Source organism: Anopheles ziemanni, chromosome 3 (assembly GCF_943734765.1).
Source record: "Anopheles ziemanni chromosome 3, idAnoZiCoDA_A2_x.2, whole genome shotgun sequence".
Taxonomy (NCBI): Eukaryota; Metazoa; Arthropoda; class Insecta; order Diptera; family Culicidae; genus Anopheles; species Anopheles ziemanni.
In genome coordinates this window covers 11,995,846-12,022,892 of record NC_080706.1, presented here as the reverse complement: position 1 = coordinate 12,022,892, position 27,047 = coordinate 11,995,846, and the positions used below count along the sequence as shown (strand labels likewise).

Here is a 27,047-nt window from a genome sequence, read left to right as displayed (position 1 = left end):
ATATCGAATCGATCGAGTCGAAGCGGATTCATGTTTTCATGTTTGAAAATCTTCAGCTTGTGTGCGCTAAACAAAACACGTTTTAAAAAGAATCCGCGTTTTGTTCAGAAACCTAGAAAATAAATAAAATCGAAAATACCACAAAGTCATTGCTGAGATTATAATTTCAGAGTTCCAGTAACATGTTTGTAAATATGATTAAATTGAATGAATTGTGAATTGGCTGATGCTTCGTTAAAATGTATTAAACTAACCTCGAATTACTTATCGGATTTCAAAGATACTCAATCCTAAATCATTTTCGACGAACAATTAACCATTTTTCAGTTGCAACCTTTCGGAAATGAGTATGGGACACACATAGCACCAAGTGACTCGATTAATTCGTATTCTTTAATAAACCATAAGTCATCTCAATCAATATCTCCATTCGTCTGGGTCCAATGCATCATTGTATTTTAAGGTAGTTAACCGTTTGTAAAACGATCAATTAAAATCTCATATTCATGAAGCTTTTATGAGTAAAAAAAAAAAGTAAATTATAAACAACGCTTAGCTCCTCTGGTACGCACATCTAGGATCCAATTTTTTCGATCTCGTCGGAGTTCTCTGCATCGAGAAGCTGAATTTTCTTCTGGAAGTGCGACTCAATGGTTTTACAGATTTTCATACTGTGCTCGCTATCCACGAGATTGATTGCAATACCGTTCTTTCCTGTAGGAGTTTACAAATAAAATATCACATATCAGTCTTGTTCATTTGCTGCTGGAAATGTTTATCATACTTACCAAAACGGCCGGTTCGACCGATGCGATGCAAATAAGTTTCACAATCCGCTCGGCCGTCCTGGAACATAGGTAAATCGAAATTTACCACAATTGTCACCTGTTCCACATCGATTCCTGAAAGATGGAAAATATGCAAAAAAAAAAAACAAATTGCTTTAGTACCTCTACAGCGGGCGGTAGCTGAATCCACTTACCGCGCGATAGAACATTCGTAGTGATCAACACCTTCTCCATCCCAGCACGGAATCGATCCAAGACGGCCAGTCGCTGCTCTACGGTCAGTTCACCGGAGAGAACTGCCACGGAATGTCCATCCTTGGACAATTTTCCAGATAGCCACGAAGCAGTACGACGAGTCTACTCGACAATACAAAAGGTCCAGTAAGACGTTACGAATATGTAGCGTAGAAGACCATACTTACGTGACAAAAAATGATGGCCTGGCCAACGGTAATAACCCCATAGATGTTCGAAATGGCTTGATATTTTTCGTTCTGATCCTTACACCTTACATAGTACTGCTTGATGTTATCCAGCGATTCCTGCTCGCGTGCCAGTCGAATGACGATTGGTTTCGGAACGATGTATTCGGCAAACTCCATAACGTCCTTCTCATATGTCGCCGAAAAGAACATCATCTGACAGGTGGGAGGAAGTTGTTTATGGATTCGAATGCACTGGTCCTGGTGCCCCTGGGTAGCAATCATCACATCGGCTTCATCCAGTACAAACACCGTAATTTTACGCAGATCGAACGCCCGGAACTTAAGGCCCCAGTCCAGAAGCTTGCCCGGTGTGCCGATGATAATGTGATCGGTGATCTTCGCGCCTTTCGCCAACTCTTCCCCACGGACGGCATAGCGCAGCTTCACGTCGTGGCAATATTTCGACATCTTGGCCGCCACCTCGCCCGTCTGAATAGCCAACTCGTACGTGGGCGACAGGCAGAGCACCTGTGGATAGTTTTTGGTCGTATCGACACGGCTCAACATTGCCAGTACGAATGCCGCCGTCTTGCCCGTTCCGGACTGACTCTGGGCAATCATGTTTTGCGGCGGATCGGCTAACAGAGTCGGCAGGGCTGTCTCCTGAATCTTTGACGGTGCATTGAAGCCCATGGCATAAACACCTTGCAGCAGCTCTGGCTTCAAATGCAGCGCCTCGAACGACTTCACCGAATGCAATGGCGACGTTGGATCCCGCCGCTGCACCTCCAAATCCAGCTTGGACTCTACCAAACCCTTGCGAATAATCTTCATTAGCAAACTTGCATCAGCCGGACTGTGTTAAACGAGAGGGGATACAAACAATAAAACTTCCATACACCGCACACTATCAGGAACTCACTTGGCATTTTCAATTTCTTCCTCGCCGGTTGGTGGTGCTGTTGGTGGTACTGCAGGGGTGACAGCCCCTGTTCCATTTCCAACGACCGGCGCTGATGTACTCGGGTCATCCGTTTGCGCTCCAACTAGACCATTACCCTTTTCAAGCTTCAACCCGTCAACCTGCATGAAAAAACGAGATGCAAAACTTCAGATTTGTCACAAAGCACAAGAACAATGGTCACATTCGCTTACCATATTGGAGATTTCTTGGTCTTCAACCTTTTTTACCCAATTTTCAGCACCAGCTGCGGCGGTCGCAGCGGAGGCATTATTACTTTCGATAGTGGATTCCGCCATTTCTGTTGGTCGGTTCAAGGAATGCTGCTCTTATTCGCTTCTTCGAACGTTGTGCACTACCGGTGCAAGACTCCGGGCGTCTGGTGCGTTGATGTAACGTTGGGACTGAGCTGACCGCAACCACGTCTGGCGTCTCCTTCCGGTGGGGATAGAAGGTTATGGTTTACTGCGAAAGAGCGTTTCTATTGGAAAAAGTTTTCTTTTGCGAACGCGAACGCACAGCGAAGGAATGGAAAACGCGTCTTTTGGCCGCCGTAGGAATGTTTGACGTCTAACTAGTGATGCGAGGTCTGAGCTGGATGGACTGGTATAATCCGATCTCCAAAAGGAGGATCCAATCCGCCTCCGGCCTAATTAGCTCCTCCTGCCACATGGATGAGGATATATTTTGTATTGACTTTATAAGAGTAGTCACCATTGGTACTTAGACATATTTGTCAGTCAGGTATTATGAACAAGATCATTTTTTTTTTTTTTTTTTTATGTGGCACGACATCCCCTAGTGGGACAAGGCCTCTCTCCGAAGAGAGTTTGTGTGACCGAAAGACGGTATATTATAGATCGGTGGTCAGCCGTTCGTAATACCGGAGGGTGCCAGACTCGAGATTCGATCCCACACCTGTGGTGTGGTGTTTCCTCGCGCTACCGCTGCGCCATGGGCACCCCCAACCACAAGATCATTGCTCCAATCATTGCTCCAATGGTAATTTGCAGATCAAGATCATTGCTCCAATGGTAATTTGCAGTGGAAAGGAAATGAATGATCGACTGGCCGCTTTTGAATCGCTCCCGGAACATCAATACCCACCACTACTGGACTGTCAGCGGTGTGTCTTTTGCAGCAGAGCAACAAAAAACCAATTGTTTACAACAAATTGTTTACATTATTTTTGCAGTCAACAACCGAGTGGTGCACTACGGTGGTTTACGAAAAGAAACGCAAATGATCATTAAAATTTATCTTTCCTCCAAATTGATAGAGAAATTTACATTCTGCGATCTTTACGGATTGGTTGAAGATTTACGCGACGAAATCAGATTCACCGTGCTGGACGATGAGCCGATACCGGGCTATACGGAACCGATTGGGAAGATTTGCAGCGTAGCCGATTATGTCCAGTTTCGAGCGGCCCAGAACGATAAAACACTCCGAGAACAGCTGGCTAGGGAAGATAACTTTCTCCGCCTGGCGATCTCAAACAGCGGCCGTATCAAGCATGTGATGGCCAAGGTAAAAGGCGTCACCATAGAGTCGTTAAATAAGCTGCTGATAATCTATGACGAGAAGGGATTCAACAATTTGGCAGAGAATGACTTGACTGCTGTTGACTGTGATAATGCGTTATTGCATCTGGCACGGTTAATTAAGGCGACCAAAACGGAACCGGCCGGCATAGTGGAGAAACTGCAAGCACTGGCAGAGTTTGATCCGGTGCAGAGGTTTCTTTGTGCTTTACGTCCCATCGGCAAAGTGATGGGGATGATATTTCGCAAAACGGCCCTATACTATCACTGGTCAGAGTGGGTGGAGTGTGTCCAGCAGAAAGATCAGAACGCTGTAAAATGGACGCTGCTGATGGACATCGGGTTTGGTGTAGCAGTTTTAAGTTTGATACTTTGGTTTGGAAACCCTGGTACCCGGTTTATGCAGTTTGCAGAGGTTTGGCATGAACTATATTCTACCAAAGGGTACACTAAAATTTATATTGCTATGTTTTAGGTCATAGTGGACAGTCTCCTCAAGCTTCTTCAAACTCTTCGAGGCAATCCGATTGGGCTGAAACTGAACGGGTCTTTGAACGAGTTTTTCTTCAGCTGTTTCAGCTACCAAGTTGATCTCTGGTGGATGTTCTTAAGTATTACTTCACCTGTTTAATACTAGTGGGCTCCAAATTCTTATTTTAATTTAATTTTCTATACTTTCAGTAATACTTTCGCCAGCTATTCAATTTCTCTTCATTCCATTGTCGGTTTTGGGTCTGTTCGGGTTATCATTCCAAGTTGCAATGCTTTCAGATTTGATTGTCCTCATAAGCCTACATGCGCACTGTTTCTACATCTATGTAGCTGTGTGAGTAATTTTATTTTTTTTAATGATTTCAAGAACGATTTTAAACTATTTTGTCAATTATACAGCCTTTATCGCATTGAAGTTGGTGGACTGAAAGCTCTGTACCGCACAGTGTTGGGAAAAAAGCACAACGTCCTGCGGGACCGAGTGGAGGCACATGATTACATGAACCGGCAACTATTCCTTGCCACGCTATCGTTCACAGTGCTACTCTTTCTGCTTCCAACAATCCTTTTCTACTACATCGTGTTTGCATCGGTATGTTAAAAATGCTAGTGGAGCTTTTTTTCTTCCATAACGAGCTAATCTCATTTCTTTATCCACCGTTCAGCTCCGATTCGCAATATACTGCCTTTCTTACGGTTTGATGACGATCCGTCGAACAATCTTGCATTTCCCGTTCAATGCAATGATCCGATGGGTAAGGGGAGTATACACCAACTTGGAAAGCTTAGAAATCTACAACATCGGCTCGATTGCGAAGGAAAATGTTACTATTACGTACGTAGCGCCAAGGGCAGCCTCGTTTTGGTTTCGCGATACCAGCACTGATCCAATACGTTGGGAGTCCAACCACCATGCTACGAAAACGGTAGGCCAATTTTTTACCAGCTTGATCAAGGGTGAATTGGTGTCTTCGATTCAACCGGATGAGTGGACTGCGCCCAGTGCGAAAACCAAAGAATAAAACGAACACTAGAATACATACGGGAGTTTTGAATTAATAGAAAATTAAAAGAATTTTTTGTGAAAACGAAATTATGGTATGCAATCGCTTTTTTTAATTCACATTTTTTTTTCGTTTACGTTTACTATGGGTAGCTGACAGGTCAAGAAAAGGCTCAAGAAAAAAGGCCTTTTGTTTACATACTCGATCTCCAGCGAACCAAAACAAAATCTACGGGTATTCTTACCGGACCACCTCTTGCAGTGGTTGCAATGTTGATTTTACTTTTATTTTCGGCAGTTTTCTTCGTCGAAACTGCCCAGATAACAAAAGACAAAGATTCCGCAGCGCCCAATCAGTCGACAACGTTCAACCCGCACAGTGCGCTGGTGAATTGTTCCTTTCTTCCCGAGGAGTTCCTGGACTGCGAAGAACCGTACAACCATAAAGGAAACCGTACGGCCAAGGAGGAGCTTGGCTACGGATGTGTGAAAATCGGCGGCGTCTACTATGACGAGGTCGAAGTGACGAAGGTGAAGTGTGTCGTGTTCGAAAATATCGAGTGTTTTGGTCCACGGGAATTTTGGCGTGATGGATTTCCCTGCGTGAAGTACACGGATCACTACTTCGTAACGACACTGCTGTACAGCATTCTGCTCGGTTTCCTGGGCATGGATCGGTTCTGCCTAGGGCAGACCGGTACGGCCGTGGGAAAGCTGCTAACCCTGGGCGGTATTGGCATTTGGTGGATCGTGGATATCGTCTTGTTGATCACGAACAATTTGTTACCCGAAGATGGCAGCAACTGGAATACGAAAGTTTGAAGCAGCTTACGAAGTATTACCACTGCAGCTTACATCTTTTTCTCTGGAAGCTTACATTTCTCCATTCGCTTTCATTGTAGGATAGATGGTCGAACGTGTTATACCTTCCCTCTGGGAGGTCAGCAGATTATATTGAATAAACGAAGGCTGATCGGTTGTTAAAATATAGATTGTATTCCATTAGTTGATCATTAGAAAAACAACATTAAATTATCTATAAAACTATATATTTACAGGACGCGGTTTCCTTGTACTCAGCAATGAGTGAAATTAATTAAGCTTAAGAAAAATGAACGCATACAAAATACATAAGTTTCGAGAATAAGTATGTCCTATGTGTTGCAATAAAAACTAGTACTTTAATTTTTAAATTTTGTTTGCACTCGTCTCCAATATAAAAAAAAACTATAAAAAACCTTACGCTCCTCGATTGTATGTTGAAAGGAAAATATTGTGATACGAAAACTGTGAAAATTTAGTTTCCTTCATTATGCTGAATTTAACCTTATCGTTTATCGCCATGCGATTACTAAAAATACAGCTAGGGTATAACAGAATAGAATAAAAAATGCTAGATTCGAGTTTCGACAAAAAATTGAATCCCCTGTAAGTGCGATCGGTTGCACTGGTTGTAAGTGGAGGAAAAAAACTGGCATTCGTTTACCGATTCCACTGCAGCAGCATGTGTTGCGTAAGACTAATTTTATGGATGATGAAAATAGTGATCGGATGACACTTTGTACTTTAGTCGTCGAAGGAAACAAGCTAAGATGTGTATCGTTGCCTCCGGTTCGGAGCCTCAGGTTTGCCATCAATACGGCAATGAAGGAATCTCCATGTGTCTAGTAGAGTTATAAACTTTGTATCGAGCGCGTTACCCACATTCTGTGGGTTAAATATAGTTCCTACTATAATGCACTTAGAACTGCCCGAGCCAATGCGCATCTCTCTCTATCTCTCTGTTTCGTACTATCTTATTATACGCTTTGTACAGGTGTAATTATACTACTGTGCACTGGTTTAAAACTCGCCTGTTGCCAGCAAACTCACTTATCACTTATCATCGACTCGTACCCAGATTCTGCGAATGAGAACACACTTTGTGCACACCCATCGTGAGACTCTCGTTGTCCGGATATGAACATTGCGTGATGTGTGGACAAATCAACCTGTAGAATTTCGTCTTCCACGAAGGGTTCGATGTTGTCTGGCGGTGGTGCAGGTTGCGGTTTCGCTACGAGAGGAGGAGGAGGGGGTGGTGGTTCACCCGTTCGTGGTTTTTTTGTCGAGGTCCCAGATGACGTTGCTTCGCCCTCCTTTTCCTCCTGGATCCCGTACGCACGATTCCGCATGCCTCGACGGAACGCTAACCGTTTCCGCTTCGATTCCTCACTGTTGAGGGCGGAGTACACTTGCTCCACGCTATCCATGAAGTTACCGACGGTGGCAGTGTCTGGTGCAAGTCTTTCCATCGGATCCGGCCGGAAAGCTACCTGTGGTGTTGTGTTCGCTTCTGGCTCGTCCGTCGCTTCCTGACCTGCACTCGACATCAATTTGCGCTTCCGTGCCATCATCTGCTGATGGTGTCGCTTTCTGCTGAGCAGACGCAGCTCTATTTCTTCCGCGGTCGATATTCGTAACGGCTCGCTGTTTTTATTCGTTATTTCAACGTTGTTAGTGTTGGCCAGCATTAGCATGGACAGGAAATACCGTGCCGTACTGTGGGCGGGTTTGTTTTGTAGCACCGTCGCGAGCGTTATCGTCGGCCGGTGTAGGTCACCGGGGTTCGCCTGAACTTCCGTCGCATCGAACGTTTCGATTATTTCCGTTCCGTAGGCGTGGATGTCGAAATGGTTCCGTTGTTCCGATTCGATCAAAATTGGTTTCAATTTTTTATGCCACGCGTTTACCTTCTCGATCCGTTCCTTGGCCTCGGCGACGCTGTGCTGGATGCGGGCATTCGAAGCGTCCGTATGCTCCTTGAGCGGTCTCCCGTCGGTCGTTTCCGGATCGGGATCTGAACTGTCGAAGCCGCCGTCTTCATGCTCGCTCATGATCGGTTCGAGACCGGAGTTTCCGGCCGAAGTATCTTTCCCCCGTTCAGCCGGGGCCGTATCGGATATGCCGGAATCGCACGACAGTGTACGGGACGGGGTGACGGGCTGTGATGACGTACCGTCACCGGTTTGCCGCTGCTTGCCGGGCGATCGAGTTGGACTCGAAAGGTTTACAACGTCTTTCGCGGCGAGCGCTAGTGTCGCTGGAGCGTTTCTATGACCGATGGCAACTTCTTCCTCCGTAAAACCGGGGAAGTCACACTCCGGTGTCGATGGTCGATCAAACTTGTTGGATTTTTTTACAGCGTGTTTGCCCACATCCGGTGCTTCATCGTCATCGAAACCCAAAAAATCTATAAAAAGAGAAGAAAAAGAAAGTTAAGATTAGATTGCGATCGGTAAACCGATGAGCCAAAAAAATACCAACCCTCCAGATCAGGGGTAGATGGACGTTCGACCCAGAGTGAATTTCTTGGAGCATCCGGATGAAGACTGTGCAACACTATCTCGCTAGAAACAATTGCCTGTTGTTTGCGTCTTCGTGTCAACTGAAACCAACATCAAGCTTATTAGTTCTCTATGCGTTAAACCCAATTGTATGTTCAAACTTACGTCCGCTTTCAATTTTCGATATTCCACTGGTAAGGCGAATATGGAGGACTTTTTGATGGTTTTCTCCGGCAAACCGAACAGATTTAGGAGCAGCTTCTCGTTCGGTGGTTTATACATTTGCCGGGGAATGATGTTTCCGCTGGTGAATAGTACTTTATTACCCATCTCTAGCGTCGCTGAAGGAGAGCGTGTCGGCGACTCATGGTCCACCCCGATGCCCTCGTCCACGCTCAATCGGGAAGCGGTACCGGTCGGTTTTTCTCCTTCACCGTTGGCCTGGGATGAAGTATTCGCTTCCAAGGCTAGCAGTTCCGATTCCAGGGGATTTTCTTCGGTGGACGTTTGGATGGTGGAATTTTCCGTGTCGTGTTGCGATGCGCTAGTATTGTTGTGTTGTGTTTCGTTAAGCAATGATGAAGATAGTACTTCTTTGAATGAAGGATCTTCAGTTATGGCGGAATCATTGCCATAACCGGAGTCATTATTCGTTTCATTTACTGTAACTGATGTGTCGTGCTCTTCCTCTTGTTCAATCTGTTTGTACCGCTTTTCCCTCTCTTCAGCGTTCATCAACGCTAGAATGGGATCTGAGCTGTAGTTGGTAACACGTGCTTGTATAAGCGCATTGTCAAAATCGGACGTATCGTTAACGTTAATGCGGTAGTGGTCCTTCAGGTACTCGGGAGGCATGAAGATTTTTAGCTCGCGCGCCTTCGCCGAAAGCAGATCGACCGGCGCGGCCATACCTAGACGGGTGCAACGTTCTCGCTCCAAATCGGACTGCTCGGATAAGAAGTCGATGACGTCGCAGCGCTGAAAGAACCGCTTCAAATCGTGCTCGGCCCTAAGCGAACCCGTCCGCCCGTCGATGTAGTTTAGGTGCGTCTGGTAGTCGTACCGGGTGCCGATCGTTTCACCCGATTCTAGGTCCAATATTTGATTCCTCCTAGCCACACCGTTGCTGGATAGCATCGGGGCAATGTTCGCGTCATCCCGCAGCCGATTGAGCAGCTCCTGACGTCGCTGCCGGGTGGGATTGGCGCGCAGTTCCCGGCAGAGATCCATCATCTGCTCAACCTTTGTCCGACGGTCCACTTCGACCGGTACGGGTGGGTTGATCAAATCATCAATCTTTAGTAGCTTTTTATCGTTGCACGTAAACTCCAAATCACTGAAACAGTCCGACAGTGATTCGGGATTAAAACGGCCGGTCCGTTTTCGCACCGTGCTCGTGTTTTGGGCGGGCTCTTCCGAATTCTCGCCGTTTTCTTCGGACACCTGTTTTTCTTCGCGCGATTTCTGATTATCGTTCATGTGTATCACGATGTCGCTCAGGTAGTCCACCTTTCGGCCGTAAATGTGTGCCGCACAGTTAATCAACATGCCCGCCACGGGGAAGTTTGCCTCCGTGCGAGTGCTTACATATTTCGTCAACCAGTACTGCAGGTCAAAATCTATGCATCGATCCTTTTTTTCTGTTACCTGCATAAGAAAGCTCGCAATCGCCTCAGGAGTATGAATCGTTGCGCGTTCTGTTTGATCGTTTGCAACATTCCGAGCGCCATTTCGTGGGGCAGGGGTAGCAACGTGGGTAGCACTGGAAGTTGATAATGATGGAAGCTGTGCACGGCGTGCGTCGTATAATAATTGTGTAGTTGTACCACCGGCACCATCCGCGGTATTCGATAACTCGTGAATCTTTCGATTTTTTCTGTGGGAAATTATGGGGAAGCACATCAAAACAATTAATGGGACTGCCCTCCCCCTACTTGAGGGTGAAAGTTAACACGTGAATTTGGGGTGTACTGACCTGCTCATTTTGCTGTTTCAACATTTACCATAATCCAGCACGGTACAAACAATGTTACAATGATAACAACAACGTGAATACTTTTATTTCTGAGCGGCATCGATAGCAAAACAATAACAAATCTCTTGTTGTAGTTGCTAGATCCGCCATCTTCTTTTTAGTAAACTTGCAGATCGGTAAGTAGTGTTGGCCGAATCGGAATTCGGAAGATTCGAGCACTCGATCCATTGACGGATTCTAAAGAATAGATCCTATTTGACAGATTCGGATCACATTTGATTTGCTAGTATTTATTAGATTTGATAAATTTTGACCAAAACAAAAACTAATGGATTTTATTAGATTCAAATTTGGTCCAAATCTATCTGAGTTTGTTTATTTTATCTATTTTTAGTTGATCGGTAGCTACCGGTCCACTTCGGTCAACCACGCGTTCGAAGCAGCCCTGCACAGTAGGTCAAAACATATTTACTTCTTGTTTTGTGCTACAGTGTTTGAATATTGGTTTCAATCTCGTGAGACCAAATACGCAAACGTTAACATTAATTACAAACTCTTCTTGCTTCTTCGTACGTAGAGTAGCAAGCTCATAAATTTTTCAAACCAATTGTTTGTGATTGGGGCACATAAATGCCCGATTATATACGTTCGGAACATGGTTTAACCCAAATTCAGCTGTTTTAAGAATAATTTACTATATTTTGCTCTTATGAGAGGAGTACGAATACAAAACAAATCAGAAATGAAATAAAGTAACTCCTGCATTATCAAATTAATGGCCGCCTAACTTTGTACAGCCATCTCACATCATATCAACGATTTCGCACATTAACCTATCAAGGGGATGGCAACCTTCGCCCCGACCTCCTGCCATGTCACCAGATTCACCAGTGTCCATCGGTTCTAGCCCCCCAGCGAGCCGGTCTGCATCGGTCAGGTCCGGCAAGGAGGCGAACGCGTTTTTAACCATTTCGCGCACTTTTTCCAAATGATTCTGAAAACGCTGTGCAGTTTCTATCCTCTGGCGCTTTTGCAGTTCCATCATAACGCGCAGCGTTTCCCGCGCCTGATGGGGCCGGAACTCGTTCAGCAGATGGTGAATGTGTACGAACAGCAGGCTGAGGTCTTCGATCTTTTCCGCTCGCCTGGGGCTGTCTGGATAGTGGACCAGCAGGTCGATCAGATCGAGGAAGTTGACGAGCAACGAGTGGTTCAGCTTTTTCAGTTCCTTCCGGCGATCGAAGTGTAGTGGGTAGAGCCGTTTGAAGCCTTGTGTTTCGAGCGGGCGGATAATGTTATCATCATTGCTGAACGTTCCCCCGAACATGTTGTAGGAGTCCTGCATTGGCGCCGGAGGTTTTGGGGCACGATTCTTTCGAATGTTTTCATCCGTGTACAGATTGATGTACTGCGCCGGGGGTAATGGAAGCGAGCTGACCTGTATTGCTTCCGCGTTTGCCATCTTGCAGGATCAACGATTCTCACTATGTAGTGTTACAAAACTGAAACGGTAGTTACATAGGAAAGTGTATATTCGTTAAAAATACAGAAACATTGAACGGGAACACAAAATGAAACCTACGTACTTCTTCGGAGCTGCGTTTTTCTCGGGCTAAGAATGTTGACAGAATTAGTGTTGACAGAATCGGGATTCGGAAGATTCGAAGATTCGATCCCTAGACGGATTGTAAAGATTCGAATCCCATCTGACAGATTCTAAAGATTTGATTCGATAAGGATTCGAATCAGATTTGATTGGTTTGGGCAAGATTACTAAACACTAGACAGGTTGCGACAAGCAGAACATTTTTACCGGTTGACGATAAAAAAATGAAAGAAAAATTTGACAAACAAGTTGGAATGGTTTGTTGCGCTGCTATTTTCAATCAAAGAAGGCTTTAACCAGATTATTAAAGTTAGCGGAGGGACAGATTCACAGTTCCACGAGAGCAGGCGTTAAGAGAACTCGAAATCTATTGAACACTATCTTTGAGTACCGGTGTGCCTGTAGCCGGGCTAAATCCTCGATAAACTTAGTAAACGATTTTTACTGGGGACGTACAAATGGATGAAGTTCATATCATTCTTCAAGATCAACTCATTGTACACATTGGGTCCTTCCTCCGATTCTACGATTTAGAGCAATGTTGTTTCTCACATCTTACGCATATCACAGCCTATATGGCCATGGTCCAAGCAAACCAAAAGAAGATTAAAAGAGAAGTATTTTTACGCGAGCCACTAGATAATTTCCATCATTCCTGCAAACCACAACACTATTGACAGCCAAGTTGTAAACAAGATATCCAAAATGGTTCCGAGCAAAACTGCTCTGTCGCAACCTGTCTAGTGTTTAGTAACCTTGGGTTTGGGACTCGATTTGATTCGATTCTGACTTGAGCCTAAACTGTTTGAATCGACTCACAATGATTTGAGTCGAATTAGTCACACAACGAGTCGATCTAGAGACAATGTAATTGATTTAAGTTTACTCAAATCGAACGCTGGGTAGAATGTCCAATGGACATAGATTGAGTTTTTTGCGCGATTTGCAAGTTAGGCTCTAGAAAAAATCCTGGAACCTATTTTTTAGAAAGAAATACAGTAGAATGTCCATTATCCGAGTTGTTCTACCCAACCAAACCCATTTCATCAGGACCAGACCATTTTTACCGGATTCTGAATTGGATTCTGGGGATTCAGATTAGGATACACAATTACCAGACCGACATTGATTTGTTTACGTCATGACGATGATGATGATGAGTCTCACCGCTTACCCCTACATAGGTTTGAGAGGGACGAAAGTATCTTGCGATATTAAATATAAGTCATCAAACGAGGGGGCATCCGGGCAATACTCTCCAGAACAATCGCATCCAACTCTGACGGATTGGGATTCGGGTTCGAAGATCCGGATCTCAGAATGGATTTGAATCGAAAGATTCGAATCCCTGTAGGGATTCAGTTCCCCCATCACTAGACAGAATGCTGGACTACAAGTCGGTCGACATAGCGAATATCGAAACTTGTCGACAAATTTTAATTCAAATTTGAACTTTGAAATAATAGTTGATTTACATAAAACACATTCGGATTTATCTGCTGCTATCATATATATATATGATTCCACTCGAATTTAATCGTACAAGGTAGACGGCCGCCGGCATCGACTTAGGTAAAAATTCCCAATTCGCAAATAACTTTCAAGTCCCTGAATTGAATTGGAAATATGACCCCTCGAATGAAATGCTTTTTGAAGACAAACAACCAAGGCGAACAAATGAGTTTTCCATACATGGTTGTTTTTAACCGTCTTGCTTCTTGTGAATCTACACGGCTTGTTCAGTCTAATTTAGTTTCGAAATAATTAAATGAACATTTAATTGTTTATCTCGCCATATATAATCAACGTTGACCAGTAGTTTGATCAATCAAATCTTCCATTACTTTTTTCCATCTTCAGGCACTACCGCTTCCTTATCCCGGACAAACGTGTTGGCCACAAACAGACAAATCTACCATCCCAGTGCGGTGACCGTCGGCATAATCGGTTTTTCCATTCATCAACCATGTGAATTTGCAGCACCTGTATTGCAACCCGCGTCGTGCCGCGCTCGTTATCTCTCCGTGTCAAAAGTATGATGACTTTAATCACCATTGCCCGTTAGGTGCCATTCCGAGGCATTGTCTTACGTTATTCCACCATCCACTTCTTTATTTCCATGCACTACTCATACGCCAACCATCGTTTTGTGTGTCCATTCATAAGCCTATGCCCTGTTCCAAAGCGAAGTACCACGGGAATGGCGCATGTGCCGCGGGACGTTTCCCGAACTCGTCGCCGAACGGAAAGCCGAGTGTCCACGTGGGTCTGTGATGCCAAAGCAACAGGATGCTGTATTTGACTGATCGGAGCCTCGGTGGGTTTCGAGGCCAAATGCAAATGCTCAGTCACGCGGTAGCTGTCGGCGACGGTGGTTGTCTTCCGCCGGGAAGCATATATGCCAGCATTGCGTCTGCCGTCGTGCTGTGAATGGTGTTTGATCGTTCCATTTCCTCCGTTCGGTAGAGTGTTGGGGGATATCGAAGGGGTTTTCACTACGCATTCGCGCCGAAATTTCGTCAGTTAATTCCATCGCAAACTCCAAACCCAAAGAAAACCACACGGAGCATTCATTAATCAATTGAGAATTAACGCCTGGCGCGCGGGATAGGCCTGGTGTTTCAGTGTTACGAAAAATTCTAAATTAATGAAGTGAAACGACAAGTGATGTGTTTGATGCCTGCAAGTGTGAAAAAACCCCTGAAGCGTGTACAAATATTGGTTTCGCCAGCATGAGACAAATGATTGCCGGCGGCAGTGGAATAAATCACGATCGATTTCTTTCGCGTTGATTTACCCCCTTTGAAGGGGGTTATGAGAGTAAAGAGGTTAGAGAGGCTTTTTTGTTGGTTTGTTATATGTGCTTATTTATTTGAGAAAGCTTTTCTCATGTTTTTTTCCCTTGCTGTAGTTCTATCGATCATCGAGCTTGTACCTCCGCCTCTCCTTGAGGTTGGTGAGAAAAATGGATCCCTTAGCTCAATCATCATCGGGTGGGAAACTCGAGTTGGTAGGGAGGTGATAGAAGAAGAGGGGGGGGGGGGGGGGAAGAGAAACGTGTAACAAGAAGCAAAGGATTAGCATGAGTGAGCGAACAAATAAAAAAGCCCAAAGTTGAAGAAAGATTAATTGAAACGGTGGAGCGGCAGGACAAATTGTGAACCTATTTGTCATCCTCAACCCGGGAACTCCATTTTGCTTGAAGCTTTTTGGTTTTCGTCGCCTTTCTCCATCCCCCACGATCAAACCCCTCAATGCTCGCTTTTCATATACAAATGGTGTGCAGCACGCAGCATTTGGTTTGAGTGTGTCCTGATTTTATTTTTATTTCGTTTGGGCTAGTGACTTGAGTTTCAAATTCTTTCACATCCCCCCCCCCCCCCTCCCACACACACACACACACACATGTGGTGAGGAAAGCAGAGCAGTGAAAATGGATATAAAACTTGTTAAACTTATCCCATTCCCTGGGATTTGTGTCGCGTACCGTGCAGCATTGCAAGGGTGGGCAATCACTGAAAGGATTCCAGACCAACTGCAGAGTCGTGCAAAGTGTGGACGTGTGTGCCCGTTGTGTGGGTAAATGAGTGTATGGTGCTGACTTATGTCCGTAAAAGTTTAATTAGATTTTTTCTATGTCGTGTGTAATTGTCTTCCCCAAGCAAACCCACCGAAGTCATGGACTTGCAACTCTATTGGTCTAGTGCTATCTAGCGGGTATGTTGGGGTTTCCGGTCTGATAAGCCGTCCTCGGCGTGTAAGCTGGTGAAAGTGTACTCAAATTTACCCCCCGGAAGCCTCGGGCAGTAAAACTTCATCAATCCGAGCCCGGCACGTCGGCATCGGGTTCTGCTGCGTTGTGTGACTTGAACCGGTTAAAAGCCATAAATCTGGGATGCTGTGCGGTGTCTAGGCTTTGGCATTGGCCACGACCATAAATTCTCGTTTTTATTTGTTCCATTTCCATCGTGGATGATGGAGTGCATGATAGAGATTTTGCTGAATATGCTCCCGGGCGGCCAAATGATGGGATTAGGTATTCCATCGTTCATATGGTCTAGAAAATTACGTATCAGTTTTTGGATGGGGTCTTCTGTAGAGTGTATAATGGCTGTTGGACTAGTTCCAACAGAGGCAACATATGTTAAACGACGTTAAACCTGTTGTCTTATACTCGTTTCGTTCGTGCTTGGATTCTGAATGACTGCTGATATGGTTCTGTCGATTTTAAACTGACGCTTTAAATTCAAATCAAATTTATTTTTTACACTGAATTTTATGGCTAGTATTTAAAAAGACCGACGTGTTGTGCCGACGGTTTTTAACTGTCCGGAAAGTAAGTCACAACAGGAAAATACAATCGAAATAGCGATATCAAAACAAAACAATCATTTCTGTTTCACTGACTTTGCGGTGTTAGGGTGCGATGAAGAAAATCAAAGAAATAAACGAAAAAAGTCCATGATTGATTATGCAAGTGGTAAATAAAAGGAAACAAAACTACTTGCCTTGGATGGTACGCATGTGCATTCTCTTCAAACGTAGTAACAAATCAGGAAAATAGCGTCACATTTGTTTTGCGTTGAAGTGATTGATAGCCCCGTTATGGTCGTTACTCACGTCCTTAAAATGAAAAGAATAAATTCACTAGCTCATATCGTTCTAATGATGTTAGTTGAAGTACAGGTAATACAAAAAAATATTGTAGGTTTCTTGCAACTATTTCCCGTAAAGCTCATACGATTTTATTAGACCAAAAATTAATTTAACTCTATTAATGCTACTGACTAGATGTCCTAGATGAGAAATTCTGTAATCACTGTCAGAGCCATAAATGGCGACTAAAGAAAGTCCCACCTACAAAACTCACCTCGATGCGAACTCTCCCGTTATAAATGTTTGACATTAATGCCGACAGCCAGGAGTAATTATTTTTCGGCAAGAAAAAGATAATATAAAACTCGAAAGAAAGTTTCTAGCGTGCTCCTACGCTCGGCCTCTGCCCGTCTGTTGCCCACCGTGAAAAGCCGCGGAATGAAACGGAAGTCAAATAAAGTGGCAAACAGCGCCATATTTTTGAAATTTGAATTTCCCACGGCCGTTTCGAGGCACATTAGTGGAGTGCAAATTGCCCGTGAACAGCTCGTTTTGCGCCCCGCAAATGTAGTCAGGTTGCGCATCCTAGGTGGATGATGTATAAATTAAACTTTAATGAAGCCAGCCAGCGAGCCATTAGAGGCCACACCGAACGGGTAGAGACACGCTCCACAAAGCTGCCGAGTGGTTTCTTCCCAGCGCATGCAGATTTCCATCGTGAAGTCGCCGAACAGAGTTGTGCTGTATTTCACTTCGTTCTTGGTATTATTATCATTTTCTTTTCTGGTGCCCGATGTTTGTGCCTTCAAAGCTTCATGCAAACGAATGGCAGCCAATTTGTTTGGCCACACCGTGGAGAGATTACTTTCCTACCTGGTTGGGAGCTGTCGGTTTTTCGTGGAGCTGCACCACGACCATTTCGACAGGCCCATTCCGATGGCTGGTCGGGGCTAAAAGTTTTCCAAGTATGACGAGCAGTTTCGAGCGAACTTCGTTTCGTGGTTTAAAAATAGGCTCGAGAGTTTTGCAAGACGATGGAGACGCCTGGTGCTTCACGTGGCTATGAATAATTTTCAACAAATTTTTATTTGCATATCATCTTCCAACTGCTCGCAGTTCAATCCACTGGGGAGGGAAGGGAAAACGTTCCAGTCGCATGCGTGCTTCGATAATTAATGCCATCCGTCGGTTTGGGTGAGCTAAACGAAAAACCTATGAATACTGAGCGATATTATGCAGGGTTTGCTTTTCTTCATTCCATTTGCCCTGTCTTGTCCACACTCACACACACACACACATATACATGCACATATAACATGTGCCTTCTAGGTCGGGATCGGGTTCAACGGCGTTGTGAGCATAAATGGGCATCATCCATGAAATATGGCTACACGAAATGGAGCCCATGCCGGGCAGAGATTTTGCTTCCCCAAACTCTCCGAACCGGACCGGGATTACGAGCCGGTACGAAATGGAATTATCTCCTGGCCAGAATTGACCCCCTCCTCCCAATCGTAGAAATGGCCGGTAAACCGAACCGAAATGGCTTCATGCGAAGAAATGTGAACGAATGACATCTGCCACCGAACGGTCGCAGGGTGAAATTGCGTACATACACTCCACGATGTGACGATGACGACCCGGACGGGAGCGCGGGAAAAGGGATTTGGCCAACCTTCACCCCGGTCCGGCAGGCGGATAAACTTCCCTCCCCCGACCGGGGGAGTGAATAAAATCCACCACGCAGTGCACAAGCCAAACGCTCGATGGGCGATAAAACCATGATGGTTTTGGTTTTTGATTCCATTTTTGCATTTCCCATGCAACCGAACCAACATGTGACGTGATGCGCGGCGAATCCGGATCATATCTCGCCGGATCGTCGTGAATGTCTGCGAAGGCCTGCTCCAGCCAGCTGGAAACTCGGACGAGTCATGTCCGATGGTGGCCTCGTTCTTTTTCTTTTGATCCTTTACGCCTTTTGTCAACACCCAACCCGTGCTTCGCTTTTCCGACTAACTCATAAACATGAAAACGATTGGTCGTTCGGCTGGAAGAGGTACGAGCTGGTGTTTTTCTTTCTTTATGACCAAAAATCTTGTTTACCGACCGAAAACCAAACCTCACGGAAGATAAGCGTTCCGACTGGCCGGCTCGATCGATTTCGAGCTCCGGTGGGCAGCGCAGCTGCCTGCAACTGCCGATGGGGTTTTCCCGTTGAAAAGGCTGTGAAAATGTCTTTATGCACGTCTGTCGGAGATTTGTATTTATATTCGTTACGCCATCCGATGTACCCTCTTCTTCACCGCTCTCCGGAGCCCTAGCGTCGTTAAAAAAGTGTGTGTGTGTTTGCAAACCGTAACTGGGGTCGGTCGGTGCAAACTGATTGCGGCCGCAAACAGGGATATGCTTTCGGCACATCAACACTTCCCTCTCCCTTCTACCATGAAGTCGGGCGGATGGTCGGATACAAGCGGATTTGATTGATGTTTGAGGATTTCGCACCGATTCCGGAGCGAAGGGAACCGTTACGGTGCCGCTAGCTGATGGGTTTGATTTTATGATGCATATTTTTCGATCGTGAATTTTTGATAGCGCGTCCAGCCGTCCCTTGCGGCGTGCAAATAAGCTTGACTAGCAGGAACAGGCTGCATGGTAAAATAGCCCCTTCTTTTCCTTTTAGTTGCTGTTTGTGGTTGTCAGCTGGAGGAGGGGTTGTTTTTTTTCCGGGGAGCATTTTGTAGATTTTAATCTTCCGAAAGCCTTGCGGTGAGGGTGAGAAAGAAAAGAAAAAAAAATGCAAAGAAACAAACTTGATATTTCATCCCAATCCGATAACGGGCTGGCTGGAAAATATGAAATAAGTCGTTTGAAAAGTTCAGCGTCGTGTGCAGCTGAGTTTCAAAAAAAAAAAAACCGGTTATTTGATATTCTATGCTAATTTGGTTTGCTGCTAACGAACGAATCAACTTGTTTGCAAGTACGTGTTCTTTTATTTTTTCTTCTTTCTACCAAAATTGGACACCACCTCGAGGGAAAGTATTCTACCTCTAGCCGTTCGCAGGTGCAGGTAAAAGATATCCCTCACCATTTTGGGAGGACCCTTGCGAAGTTTATCAACCGGCTGGAAAAGATAAACACATTAACCGAAAGGAAAATTTTCCCACAGTACCTTTACCCGGCTCGGTACTATTTACATGGCCGGGGTGGGAGCGAGGAATGATGGTGGGGGAGAAAAAAAAAAGAAAAAGGATAAATAATTGAGTTTTACATCAGTCGCATAACAACTAAATTTCATTACCCCCTCCTCCTCCCACCCATCGGCTAGGATGACCCGTTGGTAGCAGCATAAACCGAGCATCGATGAGTGTATCACGCGGGTTGGACGGGTGTTTGTGTCACTGGCATCAGCCGAATGAAATAAATAAAGAAAATGAAGATGAAAAAACACATCATAAAGTGCGTTAAATAAAGTTTCTTCAACCGTCTTCTTTCTTATCGCGGGCGGCGCAGCACAGGCCATGAAAACCGCCGGTGCATTAAGGCGTTGCGGGTTAAGACTTGCTGGAGTCTGAAGTTTTGCTGCCCGCAACCACCCACCGTCACCCCGTGCCCCCGTACGGGATGGAGTTGGTTGATAAAATGTGATTAAACAACAAAAAACCCCACGGTTGCTGGGAAGCGTCACCGGACGAAGGCGGGCGAGCACCGGGAGGGAGGTGATATTTGCGATTAAAGTTGGCACAACCTTGCGCTGCGTTAAACGCATAAAAATATGACCAAGAAGAGCCGGCCTCTACCTTCTTCCGAACCGCGTGTGGAGGCGAAGGTCCTAAGCTTTCCGAGGGTCATAAAAATTAAGTGCCCGTACCGTTGCTTCTCAAACAAACGATTGCGGACGCGGTGCCGAGTTTCTCGAGTGAACCGTTTAGAAAATGGGGAAAATAACGCTCCGTCAAGATGTGGGCAAACAGTACCCATAAATCAATACCATCGGGCGCTTCGAAGCTGGACCTCTACGGTTACACGTGCGTGATTCCTTCCTTGGATCGCACAGCACCGATGCCACTTATCGGCGAGCTCAATCATGCCGATGGGTTTACGTTCACTATCATCACCGGGACCCTTTATATTTACGACCCAGATCCCATCCCGGGGGCCGAGGTGCTTCGTTGGTAAATAAATTGGGTGACGCTATGAACCACCCGACTAGGTCGGAAAGTCCCTTTTCCGGGTGTCGTGTTCGTTTTTTTTTCCTACCGTTTCATCCTATTAGCATACGGAAGCGTTGTTCGATTTTTCACGTGCTCGAGCAGTGATCGTTCAACAAATCGGGTCGTAAGGTTTGGCCATGCCTATAGGCTCACCTGCGGTAACGGAGTCTTTTAGTGGTTAGCTCGAATACCATTGAAGCATTCATGGTTCGCAAATGGTTTCGTCACGAGGACGGGTTTTTTTTTATCGAGAAAACACCGACACCCCCTGCTGTTGTTTACTTACCAAAAGTTCGCCCGCGGTGCATTCGGTTTGGGAGGAAAATGACGCCTCCACTAACGCGGGCTGTGCCGCTGGGATCAGGAATACGTTATATACCGATGTCACGGTAAACATTGGCGGATTCATTGTGAGCGTTTCCGCGAGTGCCACGTGAGTGCGTAGTAGGCAAACAATCGGCAGTGCGAAATGGGGAAAGTTTCGAAACCTAAGCGCAAGCGGTGTAGGCACAAGTACCCGAGCCGAAATGTTTGTTGGTGGTTATAGCTCACACTTTGTTTACCCGTAAATTCGGTATGAATAATCGGGAATGGTTAAAAGAGCGTTCTTTAGTGAAGCAAAATGTGCGAATTATGGCTTCTGTGTTATATTTCCTATACTTACTTTACTTAGACAATTTTATTTTTTTTTCTAGTTACTTGGTTCGTGTGACTATGCTTCTTTTGACAATCTCATTTTAGGAAATGTGTGCAACAAAACTATTGGATGTTAAAATTGCTAGAAAAAAAACGACATATGCGAGAGTGCGCGCTACAGTATTGATAATTCGTTCTATTTCGGCGAATTTCGTAATGAATGTCAAACTAAGTTAAGTAGCTTTCCACCATCGTTATGTCGTTATTTGATTTTACTTTTATTAAGCACAACTGGAAGCGACCAGCCACCATCATGATTGGGTGAGTCGCTCGAGCGGATGAGTGCTTCCGAGGAAGTACTTAAAGCGTACGAAATTGTTTAAAAAATACGTCTAACAACCTCGACGCCTTGATACAATTATTGGGAAGCTGGCAGCTAGCAACAAACGAACGCTGGGGCACGGTAGTCATGCGGGAAAGCGGCTGGGGCAAACGGCGGACCAAATCGAAATACACACACATGCTCACATCTTACTCCTGGGAGCTATTTAATGACCAATTATCCATTTGAAGCTAGTGTCCCTTTGCTCATCAACTACAACATAGGCAATCCTTATTTTGCAGCCTTTTCTCGTGGGCAATTATAGTAAAAAGGAGAGAGAAAGAGTAAGGAAGCTTGCTGTTCGAGCTTCCTATATGATATGATTTTTGTAGTTGAACGTTTTGCAACAAGATCCAGGGATAAGCTTTCAATCGAACCACACACGCAAACATTGATATTTACTCGTATCAAACGTGCCTCGCCTCGTTATCAAAAAGGAGCTGTATGACAAGGAAACGCAGGACGGCAGAATCGAACGTTGAAGGGAAATGGAGGGGGTGTGGGCTTTTCTTTTCCTCTGCCATTGTTGTCCCGGTGTTGTTGCTTCGCCGGACCATCGATTGATTCCGAGCTGAAAGAGGGGAACCGTCTTTCGAAGATCGAAAAGGCAAGGACCAAAACAAACCTCTCTTTGGAAGACGTAACGGTTGACTAATGTGGATAGAGCGAAAGACCTCTGGCATTATTTAACTTATGTGGTGACATACGCTCTGGAGTGTCAACACGATCCTTCCCGGTACGATGAGACGTAGCTTAGTAGACCTTAATGTTTTTTGCTGAATTATGTAATTTTAAAATAATCAGAAAGAAATAGAATATGTGCTTTATCTTGTTTCTTAAATACATGCTGAGTAAGTTTTACGGCTTTGCGTCAATGTTTCATGGAGTAAAGGAAATAAACAATTTGACTTTACAATTCAATGTAAATACAAAAATTACAATTTCGTCGCCATGTTTTATGTCGTACTAGGTGCTCCAATTAGACATAGAAATCGAACATTAACTCAAGAAGTACCGAAACATATTTTTAAACGAACACTGAAATTAATTCACACAATACGTGAATTTTAGACAAAGCGAATTAGTTGGAGGTAAATTTAATTTTAGTTTTAATTTTTTTATTAAGATGGCCAATTATGTTTTGGAATTATGGATGTTAAAAAAAAATAATTATAAAAATATTCCTAGTTCAATTCTACCTCTAGAAGTTCGGACCAATATGTCCTCAATTTTCAAAGACGCGATGACAAGAGTCATGTTGAAAACCTAAATAGTCTCCGTTTGAGCTTTTTCATGACAATGATAACAGAACAGATGCTTGTGAACCAAAATGTGAAATTGTTGAGCAACGTGTCTTGAACGAACTGAAAGACGTTAGTGTTTTTCGCTGAAAGGGTGCATATTGCCTCACAATACCGTACTCCTTTCCCCTACCAGTGCCAGCGGTTAGTGTTAGCGTTCAGTAGCCTTCCGAGTTAGAGTGCGATCATTGACAGAGTAGCTGCTGGCTGGGTGGAAAGTTTTCCGCGAAAAACGATACGATATTGTGTGTTGGTGGAAACATGCTGACGTGCGCAGCGTTCGGTTGAGATAGTGTCCAAGTGCTTTCGTGCAGTGCTTTCGACACGCCGCGGAGATAATGCAATTCGAAAAGTATTTCTCGTTTCAGCCGAGTGTCGTCGGGTCTTAGTCGACTGTGACAGCTAAAGAGTGTGCCCGTGTGCGCGCGAGTGTGCGTCGTGTGGTGGGTTCGTGCGTGCAATGCCAAACGGGTGCGGTTTGAACCTCGCCGTAAAATCGGTACGTGGTGTATCTTTTCTCTTCGCCTAAAGTGGAGTAAAAGCTGGTGGAAAACAACGTTCCGGTGATGTGATTTGTCCCCCGGAGCGGTCAACCTGTGCCGCTGAACACATGCTTCGGAAAAGCTTGGTGTCGGTCCGGTCCCTGCCACGGCCCGTGTGCTAAGGTTTGTTTGTTGGTGTGTGTGTGTGTGTGTTTGTGTGAGAGGGAGTGTCCCCTTGTGTGTTCCGGAAGTTTTGCAGCGTGAGTGCGCTCGGGTAGCGCTTCGGGAGCAAGTCCGACCGACAGCAAGCACAACGCCATCAACATGAGTGAGTCCGTCGAGATGGAGCTGCTGATAAATTGCACCCAGGCGACCATTCAGCGGTTTCCCTGGTCAACGGACTACAATACGACCGTGATCAGCGAGCTGAATCGAACGGAAATCCTCGACGTGCTGGGCGAGATGATTACCAAAAGTCGTGGCTACGTGCCGAAGTCGGGCGATCTGCTGACGCTCAGGTATGTCAACCGGGGTCGCGGGGTGTGGGAAAAAAGCGGAACCGGTGGTCACCCGGCCTGACCACGATCGAGCGTGTGGCGGGAGCGGGGGTGTGGATATTGACGCTGAATAATTTATTGCAAATTTACCGAACAACGGTTGAAATTATGCTAAATTGTTTACTCGTCCGGAATCCACCCTCGGCGCAATGTTTGTCTAATGTTACTTCCATAAGCGCCCGGTGGCAGCAACGGAACGCTTGCAGGACACTTTCATGCCAAACAAACATCAACTCCGCCCTCGAAAAGGCCGCATCGAGTCGAGCTCATCAGCATTCCGTACTTCGTCGTCGCACGAGTTCAGTAATTGCTCGCGCCCACAAAATTCGATATTAATCAACAGCCTTTAGTTCACGCTTTAGTCGCCACCATTATATCAGCAAATCAGAATTTAGAATATCCCTTCGTCGGGACGTGTTTTCTAACACTCGATCTTTATTTTACAACATGTAACGTCATGTTTTCCTGAAGTACCATTCGTATTTATGGCAATTCTTCAACAGTTGCTTGAAAAGAAAAAACTGTTCTTTTGCTTTTCACACAGCGTAAGGAACAAATGTTATTGGCGTATCTTTTAATGGGTGAAGTCGTTCAACTTGTTCTTCCACGATCGTCTTTAAGTTATTAAATTAAGTGTACAAATAAAGCAAAAGCAAGCACGCGTTTCTGTTCCATCTGAAAATCGCCACTGCAGCATTCCTTTTGTGCCGGTGCTAACGCTATTTATGTCGTGATTAATATTTCTATCCATATTTCTCCGCCGTAAACACGTTCGGCGGTAGTTTTCTCAATTAAGCACCGGTCCAAAAAGCTGGTTGCGTGAGTTATGGCGACGATGGGGATCCATTCCGCACAGTTTGCTCACGTTCCAATCGCACAACATAAAAGAGTCCGCTCACGTTTTTACAATGAACCAAGGGCAAAAAGGACCCCAGGGTGACAAGTTATTTCTCGTTTCCCCGGCGTAGGGCTTTCCGTTCGATCGCTTTTTTGGACATCGTCTGCTCGCAATGCTATCGAATCTGTTCGCTGCCGGTTCAGGTAGCGTTGACTGAAACGATTTTCTTTTCTTCCGCCAAGTTACGGTTCACGCGTTCTTGGGCAAGAAATGTGTTTCGGGCGAAAAAACACTCACCGGAATGCGGTCGGCAAAATGAAAGCAAACAAGTAGGCAGTGATCAATTATGTATACAGAGGCAGTGAGAAACGACGAAACCAACTGTCATGTCCCTGCGTGAGGGCAATTTGGGTTTGGCGACTGTTTCGTCAAGTTTGGACCGCATGCTTCGAAGTTCGGCATGTTACGGGGGCGCGGAACGGCTGTCGAGACGGTTTCTTGTCCCACGTTCGCCGTATTAGCTGTTATTGTTTTCCGGTTGAGCTGGAACGTGCGAATCGTGTGTTGCGCCGAAACGGTGGAGCGGTTTTCGGTGTAGTCGACATAAGAAACATGTTTTGTCCTTTCCATAAACTCCGACCCGAGGGCTGCAAATCGACGCTGACTACAGCTTGCTGAGTTGTTTGAAGAAACATTCCACCCGAGAGGCGAACGCATTTGAAAAGGCTCCTGCTTTGTGTCAATTGCTGTGCTCATTTTCCCACAACCGCTCAATTTGTTAAGTGCAAAAGCGTGAAAACGTTTCTATGTTTCGCCTATTTGTCGAGAGTCTTTGATTCCAAGTCGTTGCGTTCGAAACTTCAGCCGACTTAATGAACATATACACACACACACATAAAATGTATCGCTTCGGAAACAGCTTCGAAACTACAAACGGCGGGCAGTTCAAAGGATTAACGGTTCGTTACGTTGACTTTGGTGCACCTGAGCGGTCACCTTCGTCCCACAGAGTGGGTTGAATGCACCAGCCTGTTGAAAATGGAGTATCCGTGTGCAAAAGTAAGTCCAACAACTGGGTGAAGACAATTGTAGCGCCTCGTATCGGCCAACGGACGGCCATTGTGTAAAACAAACAAAGTAAGTGGCCATGGTTCAGCGTATGTTTAACGTTCGACCCATGCTCGAATGGAACACTCAAGGTTCGATCGTTTGACAGTTTCTACCGGGCGCCTCCATCGCTTACCGTTCCGGTCGATCGATACAGGAGAAACGATTGTGTTGGCTGCTCGTCCGGGAATGGTAAACGCCGGGACCGTTGGTCGAGTTAGTGCAGTAAACACGTGCTCCCAGGAGGCAAATGGATGGTTCGACCGTTGTGGCGTTCAGGAAAAGTCATGCCGAAGAGCATGCATTATGCAGATCAGCTCTGTTGAGCGACCGGAGCCTTCGCTGACTAATTGTAACAAGTGGTGCGTTCCGCTGCGTACCAAACCATCCTCACCGAGGGGTTCGTTGAAAACCCTGACATATGTAAATTTACCGACAAGAAAGCTACCCCCGTGGGATGTTTGCGGTGTACCGAACTTTGTCTATAGAGAGCGCATGGAGTCTCCAAATGTACTCATCCTGTCGTTAACATTCAAAATGTATCGAAACGTCACAACGCTGTTTAGTTCGTTTGTTTTTTGTCCTGAAACATCATCTAACTACGCTCTTCGGTTTCATGCAGCCAACGAGTTTTAAAGGCTTCTATTTGCTTCTAACAATCACTTTTTCTCGATAGCATATTTCCTAGCTGGAATTTTGCGGTATTATTTCGATTAACATTCGTTTCAAAGAACAGAAAAAAGAGTCTGACATATTGAAAAAAAAAAAAATGCTTACGGTTTCGACTCAGGCCAGAATGTAGGCGATCGATGAG

At 45.3% G+C, this 27,047-nt stretch overlaps 6 protein-coding genes across 6 annotated transcripts in view; 3 read left to right on the top strand and 3 right to left on the bottom strand.

Moving 5' to 3' along the window:
• Nucleotides 1-374: 374 nt before the first annotated feature.
• Nucleotides 375-2,671, bottom strand: LOC131284003 (DEAD-box helicase Dbp80). The gene is made up of 6 exons (XM_058312857.1): nt 2,369-2,671; nt 2,136-2,296; nt 1,211-2,069; nt 983-1,145; nt 789-902; nt 375-714 (listed from the first exon to the last, which is right to left on the bottom strand). Exons 1-6 carry the CDS (start codon nt 2,471-2,473, stop codon nt 575-577), a joined length of 1,542 nt encoding a protein of 513 aa, XP_058168840.1. The 5' UTR covers nt 2,474-2,671; the 3' UTR covers nt 375-574.
• A 709-nt stretch (nt 2,672-3,380) lies between these two features.
• Nucleotides 3,381-5,232, top strand: LOC131284080 (uncharacterized). Its single transcript, XM_058312935.1, has 5 exons — nt 3,381-4,133; nt 4,194-4,329; nt 4,400-4,544; nt 4,610-4,802; nt 4,876-5,232. Exons 1-5 carry the CDS (start codon nt 3,417-3,419, stop codon nt 5,230-5,232), a joined length of 1,548 nt encoding a protein of 515 aa, XP_058168918.1. The 5' UTR covers nt 3,381-3,416.
• Nucleotides 5,233-5,452: 220 nt separating this feature from the next.
• On the top strand, nt 5,453-6,035 carry LOC131288040 (TM2 domain-containing protein CG11103). The gene has a single exon (XM_058317137.1). It carries the CDS (start codon nt 5,484-5,486, stop codon nt 6,033-6,035), a length of 552 nt encoding a protein of 183 aa, XP_058173120.1. The 5' UTR covers nt 5,453-5,483.
• A 993-nt stretch (nt 6,036-7,028) lies between these two features.
• LOC131284079 (uncharacterized) lies at nt 7,029-10,522 on the bottom strand. Its single transcript, XM_058312934.1, has 4 exons — nt 10,515-10,522; nt 8,705-10,415; nt 8,520-8,640; nt 7,029-8,445 (listed from the first exon to the last, which is right to left on the bottom strand). Exons 1-4 carry the CDS (start codon nt 10,520-10,522, stop codon nt 7,082-7,084), a joined length of 3,204 nt encoding a protein of 1,067 aa, XP_058168917.1. The 3' UTR covers nt 7,029-7,081.
• Nucleotides 10,523-11,197: 675 nt separating this feature from the next.
• LOC131287595 (mediator of RNA polymerase II transcription subunit 7) lies at nt 11,198-12,000 on the bottom strand. Its single transcript, XM_058316659.1, has one exon. It carries the CDS (start codon nt 11,974-11,976, stop codon nt 11,317-11,319), a length of 660 nt encoding a protein of 219 aa, XP_058172642.1. The 5' UTR covers nt 11,977-12,000; the 3' UTR covers nt 11,198-11,316.
• A 12,055-nt stretch (nt 12,001-24,055) lies between these two features.
• LOC131289693 (tachykinin-like peptides receptor 86C) overlaps nt 24,056-27,047 on the top strand; it is a 45,805-nt gene continuing 42,813 nt past the window's right edge. The window contains exon 1 of the mRNA XM_058318991.1: nt 24,056-24,249. Coding sequence (XP_058174974.1) covers nt 24,056-24,249 — 194 coding nt within the window. The remainder of the gene's footprint in view (nt 24,250-27,047) is intronic.

Bases quoted from the DNA above. Each gene is read 5' to 3' on its own strand.
- LOC131284003 (XM_058312857.1), bottom strand. From the start codon at position 2,473: ATGGCGGAATCCACTATCGAAAGTAATAATGCCTCCGCTGCGACCGCC. The intron at 2,297-2,368 runs GTAAGCGAATGT...TTTTTCATGCAG, and splicing joins ACCAAGAAATCTCCAATATG to GTTGACGGGTTGAAGCTTGA. The intron at 2,070-2,135 runs GTGAGTTCCTGA...CGTTTAACACAG, and splicing joins GAAGAAATTGAAAATGCCAA to TCCGGCTGATGCAAGTTTGC.
- LOC131284080 (XM_058312935.1), top strand. From the start codon at position 3,417: ATGATCATTAAAATTTATCTTTCCTCCAAATTGATAGAGAAATTTACA. The intron at 4,134-4,193 runs GTTTGGCATGAA...GCTATGTTTTAG, and splicing joins GGTTTATGCAGTTTGCAGAG to GTCATAGTGGACAGTCTCCT. The intron at 4,545-4,609 runs GTGAGTAATTTT...TCAATTATACAG, and splicing joins TTCTACATCTATGTAGCTGT to CCTTTATCGCATTGAAGTTG.
- LOC131288040 (XM_058317137.1), top strand. From the start codon at position 5,484: ATGTTGATTTTACTTTTATTTTCGGCAGTTTTCTTCGTCGAAACTGCC.
- LOC131284079 (XM_058312934.1), bottom strand. The intron at 8,641-8,704 runs GTAAGTTTGAAC...TGTTGGTTTCAG, and splicing joins ATCGAAAATTGAAAGCGGAC to TTGACACGAAGACGCAAACA. The intron at 8,446-8,519 runs GTTGGTATTTTT...CTCTTTTTATAG, and splicing joins ATCTACCCCTGATCTGGAGG to ATTTTTTGGGTTTCGATGAC.
- LOC131287595 (XM_058316659.1), bottom strand. From the start codon at position 11,976: ATGGCAAACGCGGAAGCAATACAGGTCAGCTCGCTTCCATTACCCCCG.